This window comes from Zonotrichia leucophrys, chromosome 4A, assembly GCF_028769735.1.
Source record: "Zonotrichia leucophrys gambelii isolate GWCS_2022_RI chromosome 4A, RI_Zleu_2.0, whole genome shotgun sequence".
Lineage (NCBI taxonomy): Eukaryota > Metazoa > Chordata > Aves > Passeriformes > Passerellidae > Zonotrichia > Zonotrichia leucophrys.
Window position 1 is genome coordinate 4,632,153 of NC_088174.1, and position 27,284 is coordinate 4,659,436.

At 39.0% G+C, this 27,284-nt stretch overlaps 1 protein-coding gene across 4 annotated transcripts; it reads left to right on the forward strand.

The window, feature by feature from the left end:
• On the forward strand, positions 1-27,132 carry TEX11 (testis expressed 11). 4 transcript variants are annotated; one of them, XM_064713194.1, is made up of 29 exons: positions 1-155; positions 246-433; positions 2,464-2,548; positions 3,729-3,808; positions 4,640-4,720; positions 4,803-4,922; positions 5,859-5,939; positions 8,124-8,209; positions 9,528-9,585; positions 10,307-10,402; positions 11,810-11,891; positions 13,547-13,625; positions 14,304-14,455; positions 15,155-15,240; positions 16,141-16,278; positions 16,566-16,668; positions 17,729-17,853; positions 18,608-18,693; positions 18,823-18,876; positions 19,332-19,372; positions 19,949-20,035; positions 21,114-21,184; positions 21,738-21,854; positions 22,664-22,736; positions 23,113-23,262; positions 24,258-24,366; positions 25,259-25,379; positions 25,733-25,897; positions 26,943-27,132. In XM_064713194.1, the coding sequence occupies exons 1-29, from the start codon at positions 125-127 to the stop codon at positions 27,012-27,014; spliced, it is 2,817 nt and encodes a 938-aa protein (XP_064569264.1). In that variant the 5' UTR covers positions 1-124; the 3' UTR covers positions 27,015-27,132. The 4 variants fall into 4 exon arrangements, with proteins under 4 accessions (XP_064569264.1, XP_064569265.1, XP_064569268.1 ...); XM_064713195.1 differs by lacking the exon at positions 23,113-23,262; XM_064713198.1 differs by lacking the exons at positions 1-155; positions 246-433; positions 2,464-2,548; positions 3,729-3,808 and adding an exon at positions 4,278-4,331.
• The last annotated feature ends 152 nt before the right edge of the window (positions 27,133-27,284 follow it).

Sequence of the window (27,284 nt, forward strand, 5' to 3'; positions counted from 1 at the left end):
ACAGCCAGACGGGCAGTCGGCGGCGCGGGGGTTTGCCGGCCGCGCTGGGTCGGGGTGCGCAGGCGCAGTGCGGGAGCGCTGCTTCCGTGGCTCGGCGCCCCTCACGGAGCTCTCCTGAGGGGCCATGGCCGGGCCGCGGGTGGCGGCCGTGGAAGGTGCCGTGGGCTCTCCCTTCCCGAAAAGTGCCGTCACTGGCTGCTGATGTTGGGCTGAGTGTCACGCCCCGCTGTCTTCCTGTCTTTCAGCGCTGGTACGGGAGCTGCTGAAGGAAGAGGCGCCGTCCCGCATCGCCGCCCTCACGGAGGAGCTGTTTCGGGCGGCGGAGAGCATCTCTGAAGAGGACGGGAAGGTGGCGGAGGGAGAGCCCCCCGCTCCCAACCCGTCTGACGAAACGGGGGGTGCATGTGCTTCCCACCCCACAGCCCTGGCCCAGGTTGGTGCTGCAGCTCCGTAAACACCAGCTGCTGCTGCTGCTTCCCACCTTTGGCGAGGAAGCTAAAAGTGTAGCACTACTGAAATCTAAAGAAAACAGTTCACTTCTTCTTCATTTGCCCCAATAGCGTGAAAGTCCGAAATAAAGTGGGAAATGTTATTTTTAAAAGTCAATGTGAAATGATGTTGGATGTAAAAGTGTGTGTGTCATTGGCTCTGCATTGACCAAGCTGAAACCAGTATGTGTTCTCAATGTGTTCTCCATGAGACCCACCTGGATTCTGTGTCCAGGTCTGGGGCTACCAACTTCAGAAGGATGTGGACCTGCTGGAGGGAGCCGTGAAGGTGATTGAAGGGCTGGAGAACATCCAGATGGGAAAGACAGACGGAGTTCAGAAGAGAAGGCTCTGGGGAGACCTTACAGCACCTTCAGTGCCTAAAGGGGTTCCAAGAGAGCTGCAGAAGGACTTTGGGCAAGGGCTTGAAGTGACAGGAAGAGGGAAAAGACTTTATGTTGAAAGAAGGTTGACTTAGATTAGCTATTAGTAAGATACTGAGAGGGTGGTGAGGCCCTTCCACAGGTTATCCAGAGAAGCTGTGGCTTCTCCATCCCTGGAAGTGTCCAAGGTCGGGTTGGACAGGGCTTGGAGCAACCTGGTCTGGTGAAAAGTGTCCCTGCCCATGGCAGGGGCTTGGAACGGGGTCATATTTAAGGTCACTTCCAACCCAAACCATTCTATGATAATAATGGGAAAATTACTGGTTACTGATGATATTAAGGTATTTTTTATTTCAAACCACTAGTAGTATCTGGTTGTAATTTTAAGTAAAAATGCAAGCACAGAGCACTGATGCATTAAGAGTTTGGTACTGGATCAGAGGAGAGGTCCTTCTCACCCTGTCTGTGGATTCCCATAGTGACAACAGATAACCCAAGGAAGAAAACAAGCAAGCATGTAATTTTAAGTGCCTGGTAAACAATATCCCAGTACACAAAATTATATTTGAGGTACTCATTTTCAGTCATGGTAAAAGTTTATCAAGTGGTTGTTTATAATATTTGGTTTATTTCTCCTAGAGGAGTACTTAGCAGGAAGTAAACATTTACTTTAAAAATCCTTTTTCAAAGAGAAATCTGGTAATACATGAATCTGAAATAAGGAAAAAGAGCAGCTGAGATATTGTCCAACTTCTTCCTCTAAAACGATATTTTCAAGAGACATTTAAGAAGTAGCAATTATCAGCTAAGGAACACTGATTTTGGAAGTCCTAAATTAGCAACAAGGAGCGAGATAAGTTAGCGAGTGTTGTAACAGAAAGTGTCAATAGTACAGTGTGTAAAGAAATACAAGAGCATAAAAATGGTGCCCTTCAGTTCTTCCTGAATCAGTTGGGCTAAATTATTTTTGAAGAAAGGAGAAATCATAAATTTGTAATCTGACCACTTCAATAAGAGGGGCTATGAACTCTCTCCTATACAGACAAATATGTATTCATAGGCAAGATCTGTCTTGAAAAGTGGAATAAAGTGATGGAAAATCAGCCCCTCAGGGTGGGTTGCTAAAGCAGCTTATTGCCTTTATGTAGTGCTGTGTCTTTTTAACAAGACTATATAGTCAGTAACCTTTGTTCTTTGTTTGCTAATATCTGAAGTTTCCCAGTGTAGGTATTTAAAGTAATTAAGCTACTTAGTGTTCTTTTGGACATGCAAAAAAGGTGAAGCCTTACTACAGATAGTTCTCAAATGTGATCAGATTCTTAGAGTTCTGTTCCAACCCCTTCAGATTTTAGGTGAAGAAATGCTCCATCCATTCAGCATGCCTGTTTTCAGGTCACTGTCCAACAGGTCCCTGTGGGATCCTGTGACAGTTTTATGGAAAACTCACACCTTTGGTGTGAAAGGGAGCTGGATAAACATGTGGAGAGGCCATTCCTGTGAAACACTTGAAAGGTGCTTCTTTTTCCAGTAGTAAATTCCAATGGGATCCACATCCAGGACACGATTAAACTGAGTGGAATTCTCCTCTCCAGGTTGAAGAGAGTGCAGTCAGCTTGTGGAACTGGACAGTGACCAAACACACGGGTGCTGTTATCAGCGATGAGCAAAGAGCCAAATGTACGTATGTTCTGTGCCTCCCTGAGGGCGTTCTGTGTGCTGCAGCATGGAGACCAAGCACTCCCTGCTGGCAGGCACATAAACAGAGCTGGAGATTTGTTTGAGTCTTTGCAGACCCGGGCTAGAAAGAGAAGAGTGTACTGGTGGGCTTGTATAAACAGTTCAGGAAAAAGCATCCTGATGTAATTGTTATCTTGTGGCACAGAATCAGTGCAGGCATTCTTGTCACTCCCCTTTCCATGCCAGAGCACCAGCAAAGAGGTGATGTGACCAAAGGAAGCTGTAATTTGCATTTCTGATGCTGTGGTTCAAATCTAAAAATGTATTGAAATAACACAGATGTAAATCTTAGACTGTTGGTCACTTAATTTATATCAAGCAAGGTTGTTTTTTTCATGGAGCTATCTCATCCATGTTTACATACAGAAACATTCTAAATCCTCTTTTCACTGACCTGCTTTAGCCAGGTGCACAGCTCCTGGGTTCTCTTGGGCCAGAAGCAGGGCTGGGGGAAAGCAGAAATGAGCTTTTGGTGCTTTCCCTCAGTGTGTTCTTTCTGTGGTTCTGTGGGATTGCAGAGTCAGGCCTACATTCTTGTCCTGAGGGATTATAGTCAAAATTATGTATAATCTGCATCATATGAATTACACCAGGTAAGGGGAAAAGGGTAAGTTGACATAAAGTAGAACATGATGTTCTCAGATCACAGCTGAAGGGCCAGGGAGAGGCTGTTTTAAATACATTAAGTAGTGTCTTTTCCATCCCTGATGTCTAAGGAAGGTCTGAAATTTTTGCTTTTTACTTTGAAACTGTAAAGATTATTAAACTTCATTTCCTTATTTTGCTGAAGGCTACTTTGAGGCTTTCAAGAAATGTTACTGTAAGCACCTGCAATGTAATTAAATCTTTGAATACCATGTATTTAACTTAAACTCTCTCTAAATTGTTTAATAGATATTTTAATGAGAATATATATTTTTTTTCTTACTGTCTGAAAAGCAATTTTAAATATCTTGGCTAAAATTCAGATTGCTTTAACTCCTGAAGCTTTCACGCTTTTCTTTCTTGTGATTTAAAATGCCAGATAGTCTTTCAGATATGGCAGGGCTTGACTTTCTGAAAAAAACAAATGAAGAAGTAGAGAGAAGGGAACTTGAATGCCTGCTCTGTTTCCTTGCAGTGCGGTTTGTTGCCTGCAGACTGATTTGCCTTTGTGAGGGCAGCGATCCTCCGGAGGGAACCATCCGAAGGCAGATTCTGGTAAGGCTCATTGTGGCTGTGTAATGAAATACAGTTGATCCCCCAGGGAAGTCTTCAAATCTTATTACATTTGCTTTGGAAAGAGAGTGAAGTATATGTCTGGTTCTGGAAGGGTAACTGGTGCTTTGGCAGGAGCATTGCTGACTCTCTCTTCTCATCACTTAAAGATAAGATTGATGATCCCATTTTTTCCCTTTTAAGAACACAAAGTACATGCTGAAGTGGGACCTGTATCTTACAGGGATACCTTGCTGAGCCATTGGAGCTAGGAGTGTCTGGGCAGTGTGGTTAGCATCCCATCTTCTCACAGGGTAAAATATGAGCAGGACATGCATTTATTTCAGTGTAGTGAGAGTCCCATGTATTGGATAAGTGGGTCCCAGCTATTCTAAATGAGCCACAGCTGCAAAGTCCTGAGTTGGGCAGCAGCTGTGGCTTGTAAAGATAACTGGGAAAAAAGGGGTGGGCTGAGGGCCTGGAGGAGTCTCTGTGAAGTCATGAGGAACTGTGCTACAGAGAAGAGGTACATGGTAGAAAACCAGCTGGAAGGTATGGACTTTAGGAATATAATAACAACAGTATGGGACTCTAGAAATATGATGATAACAATAAGATAACAATTTTTCAGTATCTCATAATATTGTCTAGTGGGCCACCATAAGTCTTATGCTGTATCTAAGTGTTCATTCAGCAGTGAGAGTTGCTGGTCAGAAATTACAGAGCTGAAATACCCTTGTCCTGTGTTAGATCTGTGCTACAAGAAGATGAGCTCTTACATTGCCTTTCTTGAAAGTGATTGCGTTTTCACAAAAGACTTACTACCTCCTTCAGATGTCTATGAAAACTGGGAAAGGATGGATAGATATTGGAAAAGCTGGTCTTGCAGATGGATTTCTAGAGAATGCCATGAATGTAAGTTCTTTGCCACTTTTGATTTCTTACATACACCCCTGTCTGTAAGTTCCATGGGTGATGCCTGCACTTTGTTTTGCAGAGTATAGAGAAGCTGTATGCCAAGTTACGGAAGGGGAGCGAGGGTGAAGCAGATATTCATGTGCACAGAGCTGATGTGGAGAAGAGCCTTTTCAAAGTACTCTCTTACCAAGCTGAATCAGTATGTGTTCTCAGTTTCCCTTATAAGTCACTCTATACCTTGTAGAGGTATAGAGGGAAACTCTGACCCAGTTATTAGATACCTGAGTGCTTGGCATTGAGGACTTGCTGAGGGATAGGTTTCCTTCACTTAGATATAAGATAGCAGATCTCATGTTTGCATTCAGTGTTGCAATCATTTAATGATTTTTAATTTCCCTCATTTATCACAGTCATTCTTGCAATGGTGTTTATCTCTTCTAGTTCAGATTTGTTGCTTTATAATTTGGCTATCATGGCTGTTTATAAAATAAACAGCTGCCTCTATGATTCATACATGGGTCAGTTCCAACAGTGTCCTGTGCTTGACTGGAGAACAAGGCAAGTAACTGTAATTTAAAAGATGATGCAATTTAGAAATTTTAAGTTTTGAGAGGAATTGTTTTTCCTTCTGAAGTGCCTGAGAACTCTACCAATCCTACAGAGCATTACAGACACAGGAGTGCAAATACAGTGAATGTAGTTTCCTGCATTTGTTGGTCACACCACTGACCTGAGTGTCTAAAGGGAAGTGCTATCTCCAAAATTCTCAGGAGCTACCCTAAACAGGACAAAGCAATGGCCCATATTTTAATTTGATCATGGAGACAAAAGGAGAGGTGATATAAATTTTGCTGAGCTCTTGTATCATCTTAATGTGTGAATGATCTTGTCCCATGTCTCTGGCCTTCGCACACTACCGAAGCACTGCAGTGATTTTCTGCATCTCTTGATCATCTGGCAATATGGAAAAATAGACAGAATTATTGTAGCACTGCAAGGACAGATAGCTAATCCCAAACCTAGCTTTACTGCATGTGAAAAGCCCAAGTCCTATTTTAAAGAATGAGGTTTTTAGTGAATTTTAAAGAGCAGTTGCACACTAACAGGTTGTTGGCATGCTCTGCTGCTTTCTCAGGCTGTTGCTCAGGGGGACTTTCAGAAAGCAGTGATGTGCGTGCAGCGCTGCAAAGATATGCTGATGAAATTGCCAAAAGAAGTAAGTGAAATCTTCCCTGCTTTATCATTCCAAACTTTGAGAACCTGCTTTCCTCTCTGTATGTTAAAGCATGACATATGCCACAGAAAATTTTGAAAAGTACTCTGAACTGAAGATCTCTTCTGCGATTGGTTGCCTCTTTCAGATTTTGTTGCTAAAAATTTTGTGTGGAAACAGCAGAGTTTTTTCAGAGTGCATTTTTTTATTGCTTCTCTTAGATTAGAATTTGAAATAGAATAATAAACTCTTTTCCTAAACAATGAGAAGACAAATCAGCAAGCGAGGCAAAAAGATTTCTAAATTGAATATACCACCTACTCTCTACAGAACCAGCTGCATTTTACATCTTGATTTTGTATATTGCATCTTGTACCCATGTGAACATTTGTCTGGGGACAGATGGGACAAGAGAAGAGCTGAGTTACAAAGTTATTGATATGCAAGTCTATCACTACTATCAGTACTCATCTTCATGAAACTGTAGAGCTATGAATGGTTTTTGTAGCTTTTGTCTCACAGAGAAAACAAACTATCCTGTGCAGATTAGTTCTTTGTTTGCAAAGATAAAAGTCTGTTATTTTTATATGAGAATAAACTTCCTGACATTTATTTTCATTTGCTTACCTGTTTTCCAATATTTAAAAAACATTTTCTTCCTGTCCCTCTGGTATAGATAATAAAATTTAAAGGGGCAGATGCAAATTCTTGAAGAAAAATATGGGATCTATTGTTGGAATTTATTTGTTTTTAACCAATTAAACTCCAGCTGATTTTACATTGCTTTGTGTCGTCTGCAGGCTATTTTCAAGTGCATCTGAGTACTAAGTTGCAGGGGTCTAACTTTGATTTGAATTATAAGAGTAGAACTTCTTACTGTTGAAAATGTTCACTGAGATCTTTGCTCTCCTGCTTCTCATTTAATTCTAAATTAATTTCATTCTTTCTGCTTGAACTCCTTCATTAAATAATATTAAACTTCTTGTGATGAAAGCTCTTCACAAAGCAGGAGCACTGATGCAGACAAGGTAAAGGTTTCTGATCATGAGAGAGTGATACAACTCACTTCTGATTTAAAAAGTATTTAAAAAATGAGGCAAATGGAAAGAGCTAGTGATTGCTGAGTGAATCCAAATCTTTTGGGCTGCTGGGTAGCTCTCAGTCCTAAACTCTTGCAGGCTCCCATTGCACCAGAGAGAACCTGGAGAGTAACACAGGGAGATTATTGTGTTGTGTGGTACCAGAGACCAGCTGGAGAGGATTGTGATCCTTGATAGTCTATGAACCAATGCTCAGAACAGGAAACTTTCTCTCCTGGAAAGACAACATTCACAAATGAACCTGTGAAAAATAAGGTTTCACATCTGAGAGTGAGCTCTTTTGTCTTTATGCATATACCTACTCTGTGCTTTTCCCTCTGGATTGCAAAAAAAAAAAAAAAATTGAAGCAAGATGTTGTCCTACCCTTCTCATTTTTGTCTGAGAATTTGAAATCTGCAGTCCCTTGCAAAAAGCATCATTTATATTTGGGGAAAAAAGATACTGCAGAGGCAAAATGGATGTAAATATTGGCAGCCTGCTGGCATATAAAATGAGTTTTTGTCTCTTCTTTGGATGACATATGACAGCTGCAAATAATTTCAAAGAAATGACAAGTTGTTATGAACAGATGTTGTCAGGGCTGACTGATAAAGCTCTGAATAACCAAGCATTCAAAAGCAGTTTTCTTTTAAATCTTGTAATCCTTTTTTAACCCCAAAGAGAAATGCTGGGAAGAAGCCTACCATGAAACAGGTAGTCTTCTTCACTTAATTATGTAGAACTTTTTTGTTATTTTAAAAAAAAGGGGGTTATGGTATTACAGTTTTTCCTCTCAAATTTAATTTTTTATTGTTTAATTTACCCAGTTCCAGTGCTTTCAATATGATTTATTGAGGAACTCTGTGTTCCTCATGTGTTTCAAAAATCCTGCTGTTTTTTGTGTCCTGGTCTGGTTAATGATACTTCACTTTCCCATCCAATGAATTCCATTTAGTCATCATCAGCATCCCCTTGCAAAAGGCCAGAAGTGATAGCAGTGGAAATAGCTTGAAAGTAAAATGCATTTTAAAGAACCTGAGACTGGAGTGCCATAGATGTAATGGTGTTTGACAAGAACATTCTAGAAGCAGGAGTCTTTTATTCCAGACCTGTTACCTGTCAATCCTCTGTTACAATTTTGGAGTGGAAACCTATGAACGGAAGAGATATGAACAGAGCTCCTTCTGGCTCAGGTAATGTGCAAAAACCAAATAAACAAACCCAAACCCTTTCTTCTGAGATGTAAAAACCTGTGTGAAGGAGAGGGGGGTGCAAGGGAAAGTAGAGGCCCATTAAAAATGTGAGAATACAAGATTTTAGCTGAACCAAATGATCTGAGCAGATATTTTGTAATGGTTGGATATTATTGCCTAAAATCTGTTTTCCCACATGGGTTTTCCTGCCATTAGAATGAAAGTCATCTTGCAGTGGTTCTTTCCAATCCTCTCCCTAGCCCTTCCTCCAAAGGGATTCGTTTTCTGAAGAGTCCTTGACTGATGAAAGGCACAAACATCAAGGTGAAAAAGGAATGGGTTGAGATGGTTTGGGTAGGATCCAAACAACTGCTGTGGTATTACTAAGGGTGAGGAAATGTAGGCTGTGAGGAAGAGCATCCTCATGCCATGGTAACAGCCTCACTGCAGAAAATTTGTGTTAATGTCTTCTTGTTCTTTAAAATAGAAGAAAATGGAGGGCAACAGATCAAATTCTAAATCATCATGGTTGTATCTGTTGTCAAAGAGGATTTGTAGAAATGCTCAGAATTAGTTACATCTGGTGCTTTGGAGATTATTTTATATTTTATTCCTGAGGAAAATTAAATGCCGAGTCCTGATGACAAAATTTGAGGAGGAAATAAAGCTTTGCACAGTGCAAATAATCTGGAGAAAGAGTGTGGCTCCATCTAGTGGGTTAAAATTTCCCTAGTCTGAGAATATATTAGATTAGAAAACAAGAGTCCAGGTACTGTTTTTCTTTCTAACAGCTCTTTATTCACAGCATTTGTAATCAAATCTGGTTTTGTGGCTTTATCACTGTGTTTTCTCCTGGCTGGTTCTTTGTTCTGCCATTTAACTTTTAGAAGCAGAATGGGGATCATGAGTTACAGGTTCTGTCTTTGCTGTTGGTGTGCTGTGGTCTGGAGACCAGTCATGAATAGATTTTGTGTATTGCCATATTGTGTTCCAGGTGAGAATGGAAACACTTGCTTCTTCAAAACCTCTGTGGTTAAAATTGATAAAACCCACCAAAATGTTTGAATAGAAGGTGGTACAGAATGTGCTGCAACAAGTTGAAGAAAGTGATTCAGTACAATTTTTAATGTAAGGGTAGAAGGAACCCAGAATTTTCTATTCTCTGGTAAAAGTGTCTATTGAGATTAGTTTGTGTGATTTATGTGATTTTTAACTGCTTAGGAAGTGGGAAAGGGTAGGAATTTTGAACATATCAGAAGACTGAATAAATTTATCTCTGTCATCCTGTTTAATTCTAACTTCCATTTATCACTGATAGCCAGAGTTATGACATTGGGAAGATGGACATGAAACATTCTGTTGGCAAAGAAATGCAGGTAGGAAATAGAGAAATTTCTATTTACAAATAGGAGCCTTTTGTTAAACTGACTCCAGTGCAAACCTGCCCAGTGATGTCTTGGTCTCCTTTTTAGTAGTCTGCTGTGAAGTTTGGCAGAGTTTAAAGTTCAGTTGTTACGAGCATCAGTCCCTGATGAGCACCCTTAAATCACATTTGATTCTGCTATTTCACAGAAATCCAAGTGTAGAAAGAGGCTGAAGCAGATCCTGAAAGGGCATCTCTTCTTCTATGCCTCTTCTTTCAGTACACCATCAGCTGAGCTGTGTCATTTGTGATAGATGTTTCTCTGTCTCATTCAAAGTCAGTTTATTCTTTTACTTCTGACTGTAGATATGAAGATTTTAATTTCTTCCTCTTTATGTAAATAGTTTATGTATTTGAAGTCCATCATCATGTAGGTCTTTGTCCTGCTTTTTTATTTGTTTGTTTTCCTCTGTGGAGCATGTACCTTCTGTTATTTCAATTTCTTCTTTCATTCTTTTTTTTCCAGTTATCTGATTTTCCTTGCAGCCCTTTGGTTTTTCTCTGAATTCTAGTTGCTTCAAGACTGGATGTATTTCAGATGTGAGAAATCACTTTATATGTCTGATACCAGGCAGGGTTTTTTTTGCCTCAAAGAGCTTTTATTTTTCGTGGCCTTAGAGTTTAAGTGATTTGTGTTTGTGTATGTTTGTATGTGGTTATTTTTTTGTTCCCAGGCTAAAGTGCTGAGGCTGTTAGCCACGACCTATTTTGAGTGGGATTGCAGCCTGTACCTGGACAAGGCATTGAAAGCCATAAACTTGGCAAATCAGGTATTAATTTTTGCTGCATTTAAAGATGGCAATAGATGAAACTCAAGCATTTGTTGACATGATGATATAGACCACGTTAATCCCTGGTGTGTTATCCTTGACAACAGATTGAGGTGTGTTTGCTTTATGTTTCCATGCTCTTATGGATATTTTGGTGTTCCCAGCTTTTTTTTTTTTTTGAGAAATACTTTTTTGCATGTAGAAGTAGAACTGCCCTCCTGTGTGTTAGTAGTAAGGTCCTTTGATGATGGTGTGACTGAAATTTCTCAGATGTGTGAGTTGATACAGGCAGGCAGCTGGGACAGCCACAAACCCACAGCTAAAGCACAGAGAGTAAAATGATTTCCGTTACCTCATTGTCTGGGGGATCCCCAGAGCAACACCCAGGCAGAGATGTGCAAGCAGATCTGAAAAATGAGGTGTATAAACACCAGCTACCCTGAAGGAAGGTCATACATCTCTAAGCAGCCATTACAGTGAGGTCTCTTGATCCTTTACAAATTCTGTTTCCCATAAAGACTTGAATTAATTTTGTGCTTCTATCTATTCAGGTTAGTGAGGAGTAAATGAAATCTGAAAAATTCCTATTTGTCTTTCATTGATCATTTAAAAAATCATTTTCTGTTTTGTATAACACAAGTTTTAAGTGTGAAATTTTGCTTTAAATGGAAGCTTCCAATTTCTGCATGCTGCCTGAATTTACAGGCAGATCATAGTGCATATGCTCATGAGATCAGGATAAAAGGCAGTGTATTTTAGTTATGCAAATAATATGCTCCTACAGTATCTAAGCCTTTTTTCCTATTGTTTACTTTTGCAAAGCTTTTGGAGGCAGAAAGTGTTTTTATCATAAGTTTTGATAATGTACATTTGATATTGTGTGAGGGTATGGAAAACCAGAAGAAAATGTTTATTTTAGAACCTGAAACATGCACTGTTTTAGTGAGGGCTTTAGTATACAATCTTTATTATTTCCAATTGCTCCCACTGTTGTTGACTCCTGAATTTCTTCTTTTTATAAACTACTTTGAATCTACTAATATTAATTCTAGATTTATCCAGCCAATTCACACATAGAAAAACTGGAAATTTTTCTATCATTCAGTAATATTCAGCTTCTATTTAAAAATATCTAAAATGGGCCACAGCAAACTGAGAATTTTAAATCTTTTGCTTTCGTTATCCTTGTGGTCTTTTGGTGATGTAAGAATAAATAATAAAGATGCACATTGCATTTAGGAAGAAATTATGGCACAAGTTGCTTCAGTCATAATAATGGAAGTGAAGATTTCAGTGGGGAGTTTGTGATTCCTTAATATTTGTTTGTATTATGAATGTGCTGTACTCTCACAGGATCTGTGCTTTGCAAAGAGCTGTCCAAGTAATGTATTGTTTTTCATTGTGCAGGAGAATTTGCACCCAGCAGGGTTTTTTTTGAAAGTTAAAATTCTTCTTAAAAGTGGAGCATCAGATGAAGATATTAACTCAGGTATCACAGCTCTCCCTAGGTTTCATATTAAGGTTTCATATCCAAGGAGACTGCATGTGTCATACACAGAAAAACAATTTTATGGTTTTGGCAGAATCTGTATTAGCTAAATGTCCTTTTGGTTTTGAAGTATGAGACATAGCACTCAGTGTTCACAGAGGAGGTATCCAGCTGCTAATTTAAATAGCCTTGCTGCAAATAGGGGAGGGAGAACACTTTGAAGGCTGTTAGAAGGAAGAGAGTGAAAATGTAGCAATGTAAAGCTACAGTTTATTTAGACATAGGGTGAAGGTGCATTGACTTTCACAGTCAGAAGAAAGGCTGGTGAAGCATTGCTGTTCTCTGGGTGGGATTTTGCAGATTTTAATCAACAGATATTATGTGCTCATCAGTGTGTTGTTATAAACCTGTATTACAAGAGTTAATTTAAATAAAATAAACTCTTTTCTCCTTATTCCTCACATTTGTCACTGGAGCAGAATTTATTCTGCTATGGAATGAGAGGATAAGAAAGTTTTTGGGGAGACTTTAATATAGAAAGGATAATTAATGTCAGATAAATTAATTTTCATAAATAATGAAATCTTAAGGAAGAGAGTAGGGTTGGAAAGCATCAGATGTGTAATGGATAATCTGAGAAATGTAGGATGTGATTGGGAATTTCTTGCAGAGAGCAGGGGTTTGGATGCTGTCAGACTAGCAGAAATGGTAACTCCACATTCCTCCTTGGGGCTTTCAGCCAGATTTCAAGTAGCCAGTCATTTAGATCTTACAATTTCAAATAAACATACAGGAGCTGACTTGTGTTCTTCAGTTTGAATTGTGAAACCATAGAGTTGCCTCTCAAAACACACTTGGCTATTGTTTAGTAACACTAAACCTCCAGTCAGTTCTTCAAGCACATTTATTAATGAGTGGGTGTCCCTTTTCTTGTATGGCTGGCAGAAAAGTGTGTGCTCTGTCTTTTGAGTGAAGATTCCTGCTAAATTTTAGGCATTTCACTAAAATCTTGTGTTGCACACTTGCATCAGCTGCCTTCAAATGCTTCTTTTAACAACTGTTCCAGTCATGTCCTTGTGTATTCCTTCTCTGATCCCATCCAAGCTACAAATGTATCTGTTTTGTTCTTAACCATTCAGCACAGAGTAACAGTTTTAAAACTTTATCTGAGTGGTGTAAAACTGATACCTGCTTATCAGCAGCACTCAGTCCAACAGCTGATGCTCAGGGCATTATGCTGAAGTAGCTCCCAGTGCCATATGATACCACACCCAGCCTGAGCACTAACCTCAGTGTTAGGATGTTCCTGCTGGATAAGGATGAGACATTTTGATAAAATGGAGCTTGAGGCAAAAAAAAAAAAAAATTCTATTAAAGTTTATGCTGTTCCTGTTTAGAGAGACAGAGGGCTGGAATTCCAGGGCTATCAGCCTGTCACCTTTCTGTAGTACTGCATTAACTGTACAGTGAAAGGAAAGTCAAAACACAATAGCTATTATTCTTCCATTTGTGGTACATCTGTTATAGAGTTGCTGGTTTTTTTTTTTTCAGTTTTGTTTCTGTCTTTCAAAGCAGGTGGAAGAGATAAGTGGTAAATTGAGCAATTAAGTGTCTAAGTTGATTACATAATCTCAAGTGCTTTGTGTTCTGTCTAGCTCTTGCAGAATTCACACACTTTGAGATGTCCTTAGACTTCTGTTTGAATACTGCCAAACTGCTGCTGGAGCATGGAAGGTATGAAAGCATCTCTAAGTGGGGTAAACACAATGTTTGGAGGTTTGGGTCTTTGTTTATAAGCAAAGAACATCTATTATACAATGATGCTTTATTTCAAATAAAAGCTCATGGGGGTAAGGTGAAAGGTTTTGAGAGGGAGCCTGTCTTCTGTAGCAAGGAGACAGTGATTATGGTAGCAACAGAACACAGTGTGAAATAAGTGTAGGGGCAATTTGCAGTGCTGTAGACTTACTTTGAAATGATTAAGACTCATTATGTAGTTTTATTATATGTCTGGAATCATCAGACTGACTTTTTTTTATAACCAACCATCAGAATGACTTTGGAGCCCTAGAACCATTCTTGAGAAAAACAGTAGAAGGATAACAAGTTACTGCAAAATAAATTGAGGCACGAATTTTTACCCTGTTGAGTGCTCCATCATGATTATGTATGTATATGCTTGTATCTTGATGCAAATGTGAAGAATAAACTCTTATGAATACAGTGGAAGAAGCCTGTGGTAAGAGGAAGCTGCCACTGAATAGATGAACTGTAACAAATTCATACCTTGATTCATTCTGTTGGTGTGATTGAATGACAAACATGCTGGATGGTGTGAATATGTTAATCTCCAGAATAGAAAATTAACAGCTCTTCTGGTGCAGCCTCTTAAAAATGCATCTCTGTGAATAGGGAATCAGTTGGTTTTGATTTTCTGAAATCTGTTCCTGAACGATTTGAATCTTCACCTCACCTTGGAAAAATTACCCTGCTCCACATCGAGTTCCTGCTGCAGAATAAGAGGGAGCTGCTCGCTAAGCAAAAGATTGAAGAAGTTATTATAGGTCTGTATCCATCTTTTACTGCTGTTTACTGAAAGCTGGATGTAGTTGGCTAAAGTCTTGCATTCTAATTTTCACTTTTTTTGCTTATTCTTGTTTTTCTTTCTCTGTGTCTGTTTTCCATTATGTTTCTTTTACTTGGCAACTCTCAACTTCCATATTGAACAACAGTCACGATCAAGTTTGGGGTTAAATTCATTTGCTGGAGCAATTCCTCCTTTTTAGTGTAGACTGTGTGTGACTGATTGATGTGGGATTAGAAACATTAACCAGGAGTTCTGTGTAATGTTAATGCTTTGTCCATCCAGCCCAATTTATTTTTGTTTGTCAATCTAAGCCAGGTTACATATCCTTGTTAGAGCAGCTGCATAACAGTTTATTTTTCAGGTCTGTTGCACCTGTAGCACTGTAGTAATTTTTGACTGCAGATCAGATGTTGCATCTAGCTGGGACCAAGAGCCACATTTACATTGTTCAAGCATGAAAATATTTTTCTCTTACCCACTGGGTATTTTGGGTTTTGCTTGGTTGATTTGTTGGTTTGGGGTTTTTTTTAAATAAACAGGATATGAAACACTGGCTCCTAAACTATTGCTGTGTCCCTGTTTTTTGTTGCAGGCTGTAGAATAATTCTTAGATGCCTCTCAGTGTGCTTGTTCTTGTAAAGTTCTTGTAAAGTGATGATTTGCAGTATCTTTTCAGGTCATTATACTGGCAAACAGCTGTTGCCTGAAGCCTTGAATCAGCTGCACATCATCTTGTGGGACAGAGCTGCCAAACATTATGAGGTTTGGGACCAAATAGTAGTGTTCTTATTTATATCAGTGAAAATGAAATTCTTTTTCTGACCTCTTTGATATGCCTATTTTTGGTTAGAGTGCAAACTGTTACTAAGAGCCTTGTTCCAGCTGGCACTAGTTTTATTTTCATCCATCTGGGTGCTGTTTTCAATTACAAAATCAAGTTTCAGGTAGCCTCATCTTAAGGTTTGTGCATGGGAACAGTTAATGCAAGAGTTCCTGCTCCAGCTGGCTCTTATGTGGCTCTGGGGCCTGAAGGGATCCATCCAAGAGTAGTCAAAGAACTGGCTGTGTTATTGTGAGACTTCTCAATGATTTTTGAATGGTCTTGGGAATCTGGAGAGGTCCCAGTTTGCTGCAAGCTGGCAAAAATCATCCCAATTTTCAAGAAGGACAAGAAGGACAACCCTGGAAACTACAGGCCTGTCAGTCTCACTTCAGTGCCTGGTAAAATTATGGAGATTATTCTGGGAGTTATTGAAAAACACCTGAAGGACAACACAGTCATTGGTCACAGCCAGCACCAGTCCATGAGGGGGAAGTCCTGCTTGTCAAACTTGATTTCCTTTTAGGACAAGGTCATCCACCTTGTTATCAGCTGAAGCCAGTTGATGTCATCTCTTTGGATTTCAGTAAAGCTTTGCATTCTGTCTCTCACAGTGTCTAGACAAATTAGAGGGCTGGGCACTCACCAGCTGTATGAAATCTAACAAAGGAAAGTGCTGGATTCTGCATCTGGAACAACCTGGAGGTTGCACTAGAATATACTTGACTAAATCTTTCATTGCTGTGACCTTTTTTAAAGAAAAATTGGGAGGACATAGGCAGTTTCATCACCCAAATATGGCCATGTTTGTTTGGGTTTTATTTTATTTTTATATTTTCTAGGAGAAAAGCTATTCTGAAGCCCTTCACTGGTACAATTATTCTGTCAGCTTCTATACACCTGGGCAGATAGACCAGAACTTGGCTAAGCTGCAGAGGAACATGGCTTCTTGCTATCTTCACCTGAAACAAGTTGACAAGGTATATTTAATACATATGTAGACATACTTATGTCTTTATTTGCATTGCTCTTATTTTTGAGGAATTGGCTTTTTCATTTCTGCTCAGCCTTTGGTGCTGTCTTCTGGCCTCATCACTTTTGTTTCAAGGGCAGATCTGGCCCTATCAGACATCTTGAGTTATTCTCTAGATATCAGCAATGTAACCAGTAATGTTTTGTGTATCTTTTTATTTCTTTTCTATTGCAAATTATATACTAATTTCAAGGTGATGTTGTACTGATTTCCTTTAATCTCTTCTGTGAATAGGCTAAAGAGGCAGTTAAACAAGCAGAAAGGTGTGATCCAAACAGCATCTTTACTAAATTCAGTGTCTATAAGATTGCAGTGTTGGAGAACGATACTGATAAAGGTACAACCTGAAAGTTAAAGGATCCACTATGAGGAGAAATGTCAAGTATATTAAAAATATATATAAATAGCTTTGGACTGTTCATCTTGAGAAAGACACCACAGAGGGTAGCTAGAAGAAGGGTCCCTAAAATCATTGAAAATGTCAGGCTGTAGATTTAAGCTGTAAAAGTGGGATTTAGTTTGGTTTTTTTTTTTTAGCACACAATATGTAAGAGGCAGAGCCCTTTGCTATATTTGATTTTGTTTGGATGGAGCCTCTGTCTAGGGAAGAGAATCCTCCCATGGGCAGAAGCTCTAGGAGCATCCCAGGGTGAGAATCATTCTATACTTTTTAGTATGCATATACAATATGGAACTTAAGGGAACCATTACTGCTGCTCTTAACTTCTCTGGACAGATGGAGCCTGAAGTTACCAAGAAATACATGAATTACTGAGATGACTTACAGAATGTTGTATCTCTGTAGCCTCTTTCTCCTTTATAATGAGTTCTGCTGTTTCATATTTTAATGAGGATCTTAGCTCAAGTAATGAAAATGGAGAAATACAGTCTATAGTTACTTAGAATACAGAGTAATGTGCAGAGCTTATTTTCCAATGAGTTCTCTGCCATTTAATTATTCTCTATACAAATTTTATTGACAGCATAATTTGCTCACATAATATAGAGTGGGAAACACAGCACAGTGTGAACATAAAAGCAGTGGCACCCTTAGCACAAGCCAAGTGTGGGAGCTTGGAATGATGCCCAGACAATGTATTAGAGAAAGTCTTGTCTTTGGTAACAAACAGTTACTTAGCAGAACAAAATTAAGATGTGAGATGAGTATCATTTGTATGGCATCTTTGTTTCCTTAGATTAGTAACTTGAAAGCTTCTTGGCACCTCCCTAGGAGGAAATGTGTATTTGAGGAGAAGTGCTGGTATGCTCAGGTTTTCTTGTCTTGGCTTTTCATTAAAAAAATAAAAATTATAGCCTTTCATAAATCATTAAAACAGAACTTTGCACCTTCCAATAGCTTCTATAAAAATGTTGGTTTTTCCCTCTGTCTCTTTCAGCTATGGAAGCAGTTATTGAAATGGGGAAACTAGCAGAAAAGCCACCAGAACATGAAGACAAGCTGAGAGTGGATAAAAATACAGGCAGCAACCTCTTGAGTTTAGCTGCCCAAATTGCTTTAGAGGTAGAGCAGATAATGTTGTCTTTGCTTTATTGATATAAGTAGGACAGCCTAACCTCTTTAACCTGGCCTAGATTTAATATTTCTCTGTATTTCATGGATTTCTTAGTTCTTCATGCTTCCACAACAAATGTCTCACTCAAATGTGTTGTGTAATGCAAAGTAGAAATTATTTTCATGTAGAAGGAAGTGGTATCTTTTAAAATTTTGACAGAAGAATAAAGAATTCTGAGTTACAAATGTTGGCATCTGGACATAACATCGTGTATTTCTGTAAAATTCTCCTTAGCAAAATGTTTCATCTTCTTCTGCCTCTGGGATTTGATCTTTGATGTGAGAGGGGGAAGCTGTGTAAGAATACACATAAATCCATGATGAAAGTCCTTTGTCCCTCCTGTTTGCCTCTTGGTTGGTGGCCTGAGCAGTGTCTGAAGTGCTGATTGCATTCCAGGCTATCAGGGCTTTGTTCCCAGCCCTGTGAGGCATGAAAGCCTCAGCAACCTGTACTAGTCGTGCTCTTGCCACAGGCTCTTTGTGCAGGGAATCATATGATCTCTCCTTCGAGCTTTCTCTGCGCTCTCAGGCAATTCTGTGCAGTCCTTTGTTCGTTTTCCTGCTGCTGGGCTGCACAGACTTGGAAAATGTCCTTGCTTTGGGGTTTGTTTTTGTTTGGGTTTTGTTGTTGTTTTGGTTTGGGTATCTTTTGTGGTAGCTGAGGTAGTGCAGTATATACAAAACATGTTTTAATTCTTTTCAGAATGACCAACAAATTGTGGCTATCAAAGCTTTGGAGTATTTGTCTGAACATTTACAAGACTGCCGACAATTATTTACATCCTTAAAGTAAGAATTCAATATACATACAAGGGGAAGCATAAGGAAGAAAAGTGGGATCCTTTCAGGAAAATTAGGGCAAAGTACACCATTGAAAAAAAATCTTGTTTCTCCATTGCTTGTTTTTCTCATATTCAGATGTTTGGTCCGTCTGATGTTATCAAAAATCATGGCAGAAAATTCAGAGAAAAGGTGGGTGTCCTTGAAAAAACATTTTCTTATGGTGGATATGTTGTTCAGATTGTGAAATGTTTTCTTTCTGGGCATTTTTTTTTCTTGCAGAGTTATCAAGAGATTATTTTTTATGCTAGTAAAAGTCCACCCAGATGACTTTCTAGCTTGACCTAATGGCATCACATAGGAATATATTTTCAACTTGTCTAAACTTTTCTTTCAATATTTGCTCTTTGCCTTCTTTGTTTATTAATGCATATGCCTGTCAGGCATTTTTAATGGAGGTTGTGAGCTAAGCAATCTCTGTAACTTTGACACTAGTGGGATATCTTTCCAAAATTTGGAGTGAGAAGAGTGGATCTATCTATAACTTGGAAAATATATTTCAACATAAATAATGTGTTCTGTTTTTTTTTTTTTCTGTTGAAAAAAATTAATCAATTTTCTAAAACTGAATTTTTTCTCCATTTTAGAGATGAAGATATCAACTCCATACTGACTTACTTGAACTTGGGTATGTTTTTGTTTTATTTGCATTTTCTGGAGTTCTTCCATATGTGAACATTTTATGATATGATTAGATCCATACAATGAAATATTTAGACTCCTTATTTCAGTCCAGGCTCTGAATTTCCCAGTGAAATCAATGAAAACTAGAGCTGGAGATTCAATAGTATTGTGAAGTTGGATCTCAGTGCCCCAGGTTTTGCTATCAAAAACTTGCAGTACTGCTGCAAGTACAAGAGATTTAAGGGCAGAATTAAATCAATAAAAGGTTCCTAGAAGGCCTCAAACTTGTAATTACGTTTGTGAAATTAAGTAAAACTTCTCTGCATTAGACTTCAGTGTCAGTAAACTTAGAAGAGCAGTCCTTGTTGGCATCTTCTCTAAAATGCTGTTTGAGGCATCTTCTGCTGTTTTTAATAGGGCTTTCTGAAGAATATTAGATTTAAGTTGTGAGAATAAATCTTCATCAGGAATTACACAGGTGTTTTGGAAACCTCTGTTTTGTAGTGCAAGGATGAGACTTGGAAATGTTTTTATTCTGCTCCAAAAGTGGTACTTTTGTATTGAATTATGTTTTCTGCAGCTCACAAGAAACTTGCTGAGTCTTTCACAGAAGAGAAATTCACAGGGGACATGAGGATCCTTGAAGCTCACTGGTTCAGAAAAGTTGGTAGGTTGCTCTCTCAGAATCTAAACTGAATCTCCTGTCTTTATTTGGTCATTTAAATCTGCAGCCCTGGAGTTTGCCTTGAACTACAGACTGTGAAATCCAAACAGTAAATATTATCACAGATAAAGTGATTTCTAGTGGGAAGTGCAGCTCCCATGGGCTGCCCTAAGCTTTATGCATGATGTTGTCTCTGGATCCTCATTTGTAGTCTTTGTTACACTGTTTTGGTAAAGGATTAGTGCATTTGCTGTCTATAAATAAAAATATAAGCATAGGGTAACAAGTTGGGCCAATTTTTCAGCTTCTTGCTTCTGTCAGAGCATACAGGAGAGCAAACAGTTTTAATGAGTGTCAGAAGAGAGCTGCTCTTGCACACATGCTCAGTGTGAGTGTGCTCCAGCAAAGAGCAGCAAGGGAGGGGGAGAAGCAGCAGAGGTGATGCAGTGACATGAGCATGAATGGAATCAGGACCTTCAAAGGCAGCACTCTCACTCTCAGGATAAACAATTCAGAGACTGCAAAAATGTGTCCTATTGAATAAATTAATGTGAAAGTTGCTGGAGAATCTAAACATTTAATTGGGTCAAGCTCTCATACATGAATAATTTGATTGCCTTTAGATGCTCATCCATTTATTACTCAGAATTGTGTGATTAATTGCCATGTACTTGACCTTGCTGGGGTAAAATGAGGAATGGTTCAAAACATTGTGGGTTTTTCTCCTTTTGCTTTTTTATTTGTCTTGGGAATACTGTACAACACTTCCCCTCATATGCTGGCTTTGTTAGCTAATATAAGAAAATGCTTTTCCCAGTTCATGCTTTTGTTGGCAGGGTGTGTGCTAGAATGGGTTCTTGGTTGTGGTGAAATTATCAAGGCAAAATGTGAAAGCTTGAATTAGCTATTTTAACAAATCACTAGTAACAGTACTTCTTGATGTTGTTAAATAAGCTGTTGATGACATATTGGTTCAGAAATAGAATTGTAGGACCTGAACTGCTTATTGCTAGAGATTAGATGGGTACACATGTAGCAGTGCAGATTCTTATTCTAGTCTCTATTTTTGTGTCTTTGTTAGCTTGGAACTTAGCTGTACAGTTCAAGGACAGCCCTGAAAAGATGAGGGATTTTTTTGTACTGTCTTACAAGGTATTTACTTTTGCTAATAGTGTTTCTAATTGAGGAATATTTTCATCTGTCTAGTTCTTCTAGAAGTCACATCCATGGTTTGGGTGTCTCCATGGAGACATGCTTGTGTGCTCTGAAAATGGAGCATTTTTGTCACAAGGAGATTGACTTGTGATATAAAATGTGTGCATTATTGTCATACTTCACATTCTGTTTCTTAAGAATGTAATAAGATTTCAATGAGAAGTTTCTAAAATAAATGGATTCTGATGTTTGTAAACTGTATCATTAATACAAACATGTTAAGTACTTAGGTCCTAATCTTTATGCAGGACTTCTGCCAACACTGTCAGTTTCCTATGTGCTTGTAGAGAGGGGACTCCAACTCTGCATTACACTTTATATTTAAATAATTCTGTTGAATAATTATACCAGTAAAATTACAATATGAATATTTACTACTCATGGCTGATTCCTGCAAGTGTCATAGAGGAGGGTCAGCAATCATCTGTTCACAAACAAATTGCTTTATATGGGTAAAATTCTCATTACCTTTTCCTATTTTTGGTGTCAGCTGTCCCAGTTTTGTCCCTCTGACAAAGCTGTTCTGATTGCTCAGAAGACATGCCTGCTAATGGCAGCTGCAGTTGATCTGGAGATGGGGAGACAACAAGTAACACCTTCAGAACAGGTAGGGCAAAGCCTCTCAACTATTTCTGAGTGCACCAGTTTAGCATTTTCTCCTTCTGATTTTGAAGTCCTAGTTTTTTCACTCAGAACAGGGTATTGAGAATGTAAGCAAGGGAATATTTCATAGTCAGAATTGATGCACCTTTCCAGACAACTGTAAGTGTTGAATTGTAAATTAGTTCAGTGTCTTTGGATTGGTTTGTATCAATAAAGGGTCATGGCAGTTACTTCCAAGAGGAATTTCAATCTACAAGATATATCTTGTAAGGAGTCTGCTGCTAAATTTGGGTTAGTCAGAAAGACAGTTACTGCTGTTGCTAAAGTAGTTACCACTGTAGTTGTGATAAAACTCCTTTTTTTTTATGTGTACATCTTTTTGTGGGTGGGAGGAAGAGGGCATTGTGCTTACTGTGATAAGAAGATTAAAGAAAACACAGAGGTTGTGAAGGAAGTACAGAAGCCTGCTATAGAATGATTGTAGAAAATTCTGTGGTGGGCAATGCACAGCAATTCTGTTGTGGCATTTAGTGGTTTGTCAGTCTCAATAGCACTATTTTATTCTTGAGAGATAAAACAGTCATGTCCCACAGGAGCATGGATGGTTCTTTCTGGGCCAATGTGAAGTGGCTTTGTCAGAGATATGGAGGTCTTTGAAAAAGAGGGAAAAATACCACCAAAACCCCAGTAACTGGTATAGGCAATTTACTAACTAGGCTAATTTTTAATTTATTTTATAGCTGGTTCTAACATAATTGTTCCTTTTACTTTTAAAACCATGACAAAAATAACTTATTTGATTTTGTAAAATAGACGGAGCATTTTAGTCAGGCCCTTCAACATCTTCAGACATGCAAGGAGGTATGGAAGGTGCTGAAATTAACAGGTAAGCCACAAAGTGTGTGTTCAGCACATGGAACTCTTGGTCACAATGTTAATGGAAAATACAGAGCATGTGGAGTTGCTGTCTCAGATGGAGGTTATTGGAGTAGATAGATGACAGTAGGATAACAGCTGAGGTGTTAAGTGACTGTTAGCCTACCCAGATGCATGGTTCACTTTTTCTGGTGGGATATTGGTAGAAAAATTCCATCAGATATTCCTTGAAAGGCAAATTCCACTCAAATTTGCTCTTCTGTTAAGTCTGAGTGCCTTGATGGTTTTCCTGCCTGTTGGAAGCAAGAATTACCTTATAGCAAAAATGGCCCTGTGGCCTAGAGAAAATTCATCATTACATACAGGCAGTCCTGTCTCTCTTGTAGGAGATTTTGCTAAAGACCCAACAGACACCTTGTTGCTGCTTTATGAATTTGAAGCAAGATCCAAACTGAATGATCCAACACTTCACAATCTTATGGAGTCAGTTTGGGAGCAACCCCAAATAGAGATCAAGACACTTGAAATCATTGCATGTAAGGACAAAGAAGCTTTCATTTCTCTTTCCTGTTCTTTTGAGGTGGCCAGGATTATCATGTATTGTACAACATACAGAGAATGGGTCTAACCATATATATTTTGTCCTGAAGCAAAGATGCTTATGATCTCAGCAAGGTTAGGAGAGCTGTGGTTTGAAATGACAGATAACATGGATGATGAACCAGAAAGTTGTGATAGCTTTCCATTTCTAGACCCTGAGACACTCATATAGCTTGTGAGCCTGGAAAGGGTTTTTCAGATGAACTTTTACATGCTCCAAACTGGCAAAGGCCTGAGAATGACCCTCACTGATTCATGCCCCAGTGCAGAAGTTTCGAGCTGTGGACTTTGGATAGATACTTTAAGTATATTTAAGCCACTAAGATAATGTTGAGTTTCAACTCCTAAAGTTTTTATAGTTAGTTTGTAAATAGCACTTCTCTACGCTGTGCCATATTTTCATCTCAAAGTCCTAGTAACAAAAATGTGCTTGAGAATCTGGAGCAGGATCCAAGAAAGATAAGGAGCATTTAGAACTACCATGGCAAGTCTTTGGAGGTGTCCTGTAGGATTGCATAAACACCTTCTGTTCTCCTTGCCCTGAGGGAGAACACTCCAGTGCCTGGAGACACCATTCTCAAATCCTGCTCCTGCATAAGGTTTCCATCTGGATTTTTGTGTTCAAGGAGACAAACAAAACTCTTTAGACAGTGCCCCTCACCAGATTTTTTTTTTATTACTGCATTGGAGGTAAACAGCAGAGAATTATGAAGCTTTCTGTGCTTCTGCCTTGTTCTCATTGATGATATGCTGAGTAAGAAAGAGGGAGAGAAGCACCAGCTGGTGACCTGCCCATTAAGCAGATCTCTTTTCAGTTGGTTTTTCACAAGGGATCTGGCAACATGCTGCAGTTTATTTTAGTGACCTAAGAGATTGAAGTTGACTTCAGTAATTTATCTTTTCTTCTTCTCTATTTTCTTTTACTTTGAAGCATTAGCAATGGAACCTCCAGCTCGGTATCCTGTACTGTGTAAGAAAGCTCTCAAGAGTGCACTAAACCTTCACAGAAAGGAGGCTGTCATTGATGCTGTGAAATTTAGGTTAGTGTTATCACATAGCTTTGCCATGAGCCTGTGGCTGGAAATGCTGACTGGGAATAAAGCCTGCAGTTTGAAAAGAAGTGGATTTTACTTTATATGCAAGGTTCCACTTCTTGCTGCCCAGCCAATGTAACTCTGAAGGATGACTGCCTAACAGATGTTTTACCTGCAGTTTCTTTACTTGGCATGTTTTCTGGCACAGTCCTGTTTCCAATAAATTCATCTATTGAGGAAGGAAAATGAAAATTGGATCCAGAAGAGGTCTCTGGTTGTTTCTTGTGAGGAAGGTGTTCATTTCCAAGTTACTCTGCTGGGTATTTCAAAGACAAAGAAGAGAAATTAAGGGTTGAGAAGAAAGCTATGAGTTGTAAGGTAGTGATGCCACATAGTACATATGTGATTTATTTAGCATATTTATGTGTTATCCTTTCCAAGTTCCTTGAAGTGAGCACTTGGCAAAGGCAACTGTTGATATTGTCTTTCTCATTTCACACTGAGAAAGGCAGAGCTGTTTTCAGTATTTGTTACTGACTTTCTGAGGATGCTGCCTACGTAGCTCTTGTTGGGGGAGTTAGAAAAGGTACTTTGTTCTTGCTGTCATGTGTAGCACCCTAGGTAATACTGTGATTTTCCTTCTGTGTTACTGTAGAGACCAGCAATGAAAAGAATTAAGTACTAATTGCTCTTGACTCTGTTTCTTCAGAGTTTGTATGAATAAGATCTGATAGTGCAAAAATGCATATTCTGCTGCAAGAATATGAGTGTGTTAAGCACCAAGGCTGATATGTCTGACAATCATAATTGAGACATAACTCAGTGTGCTCCTCATACTAAAAACTGTTTGTGCACATGGTGTTTAATATTTCCTCTTTTGCTCTCTTTCAATCCTCAGCAAATGCTTACACAGTTTGATTAACATCTCTTTGCCAAGTGGATTGACAGACTTGGATACCTGTGTGCTGCAGGAGGTGTGGGACTACTTTGAAGATGCTCTGAGTGTAATCAGCAGCACAGTAAGTTGAACAGGAAACCAAGAGACTGGGACATGATCCTGAGCATGTTTGGAAAAAATTCTCATTAGACTGAGAATAATTAGTAAAATGAACATTACACAGTGTTATATGTGGAGCTGGTAAGGCTTCTTCAGTAAAAGATGCACTGAAGGTGTAGAAAAGTCTCTTGGATATTTAGGACTGCATTACAAATTTCCTTGGATTTTGTAAGAGCTTTTTCTCTCTTTGCTTAGGATGAAAGAGCCCAACTGTTTTCTTACTCTAAAATTAAACTCTAACACACTCTTGACTTGTCAGTTTGAAGTGAAGATTCTATTTTCTGATGAGGTGCTGCTGCTTGTTTGCCACCTCAGGATGCTTACCCAGAGATGGAGATCCTTTGGTTGATGACAAGAGCTTGGAACACAGGAATATTTCAGTACACTGTTGGTAAATACAAGGAAGCTGAGCAGTGGTGTGGATTGGGAATGAGGTTCCTCAATCACTTGGGCTCTCTGAAGAAGACCTATGAAGGCCATGTGAGTGTGCACAGGGGGATTTGAGGGTATGGGATTGGCTGGCTGGCCTGAGTTTGAGATGTGGATCTGGGTGAAGAAACCACTGCTGATGATCTTTAGAGTTTCAGGAGAATCATGGTATCTAAATATTTTGGGGGAGCTGGTGCTAAAAGATTTTTTCAAAGTGAGGCCAGAAAAGTTTTGCTAGACAATAGAGAGAATAGTGTAGCATTCTTTTACTGGAAGGATGATGGAAATGGGTGACTGGAAATAAATTCTGACTGTTTGTGGCCATGGGAGAACCTTGTACCTCTGCCTGCTTTAACTAAAGCCAAGGTGCTGTACCAGTTTAGCTCTTACATACTTTCAGGTTTGGTTTCTAGTGTAATCTCATGTTTTGCAAATAGGGTTTAAGATGGTGTGAAGAGAATCACTAAAGCTCATCTCCTCAGGTGCAGCTTAGCCACTTCCTATGAGGGAGAACTTTCCAGCCTAGCACCTACAAAGTGTAGGTGACACTTTGCAATGACACTTTTCTTACTCTGTCACAAATAAGCTTCTTCCTACAGCTTTTGGCTGCTGCTCCTGTCTAGTTTGCAACCCTGTGCAGCCTGGCTGGTGTCACCATTCATTCTCTTGTGTACAAGCTGAGCAATCAAGGGCTTGGCTGTAACTTACACCATTTTAAATGCATCAGTTAAAGCAATGAGAGCTGACAATAAGAACCTTCCCCATCCTCAACATCAGCTCCCAACATCTGTGATTTGGTGAATAGGTTTATGTGCTGATATAAGGCTCACATATAAACTATGCTTTATGACTGTAAATAAAACCACTTTTGTTAGGTTGCACTGATCTTTTTTTTTTTCTAAATCATTTTATTTAAACCTGTGCCAAAAATCTTTACATCAGTTTGAAATTTTTGGTTTAGAAACTGGTGGTAGCCTCCCACCTATTCCCTTAGTTCTGTTCTGTGTTAAATGATACATTTAGTTAAATTCTACGCTTAGTTAAATGATACATTTTTATCCATCCTTGTTGACAAGTGTGTGCTCGTATTCTCCAGATGGTTGGCCTTTATAGTGAGGTTCTGGACAAGCTGGACAGAGCAAAAGGATTTATTCCAAATGAAGAATAATGACAGCTACAAGTACAAAAAAAAAGGAAAGCAGTCTCTCTTGGAAGCGTTGTGCTGAATGAGAGGCTGTTAGCTCTGTGAAGGCACAGGGCCATGGGAGCAGTGGGAATGAAACCAGCATCTCCTTCTTGTTGGCAGAGAAGTTATGTACTTTTTAGGAAGTGTTTATTCAATAAATGTAATTGTTTTCCTCTAGGGAATAATTTTCATTCTCTGGAGGTATTTAGCTGTTAGAAATAAATATTTAAGTTTTACATGAGATGCCTCTGC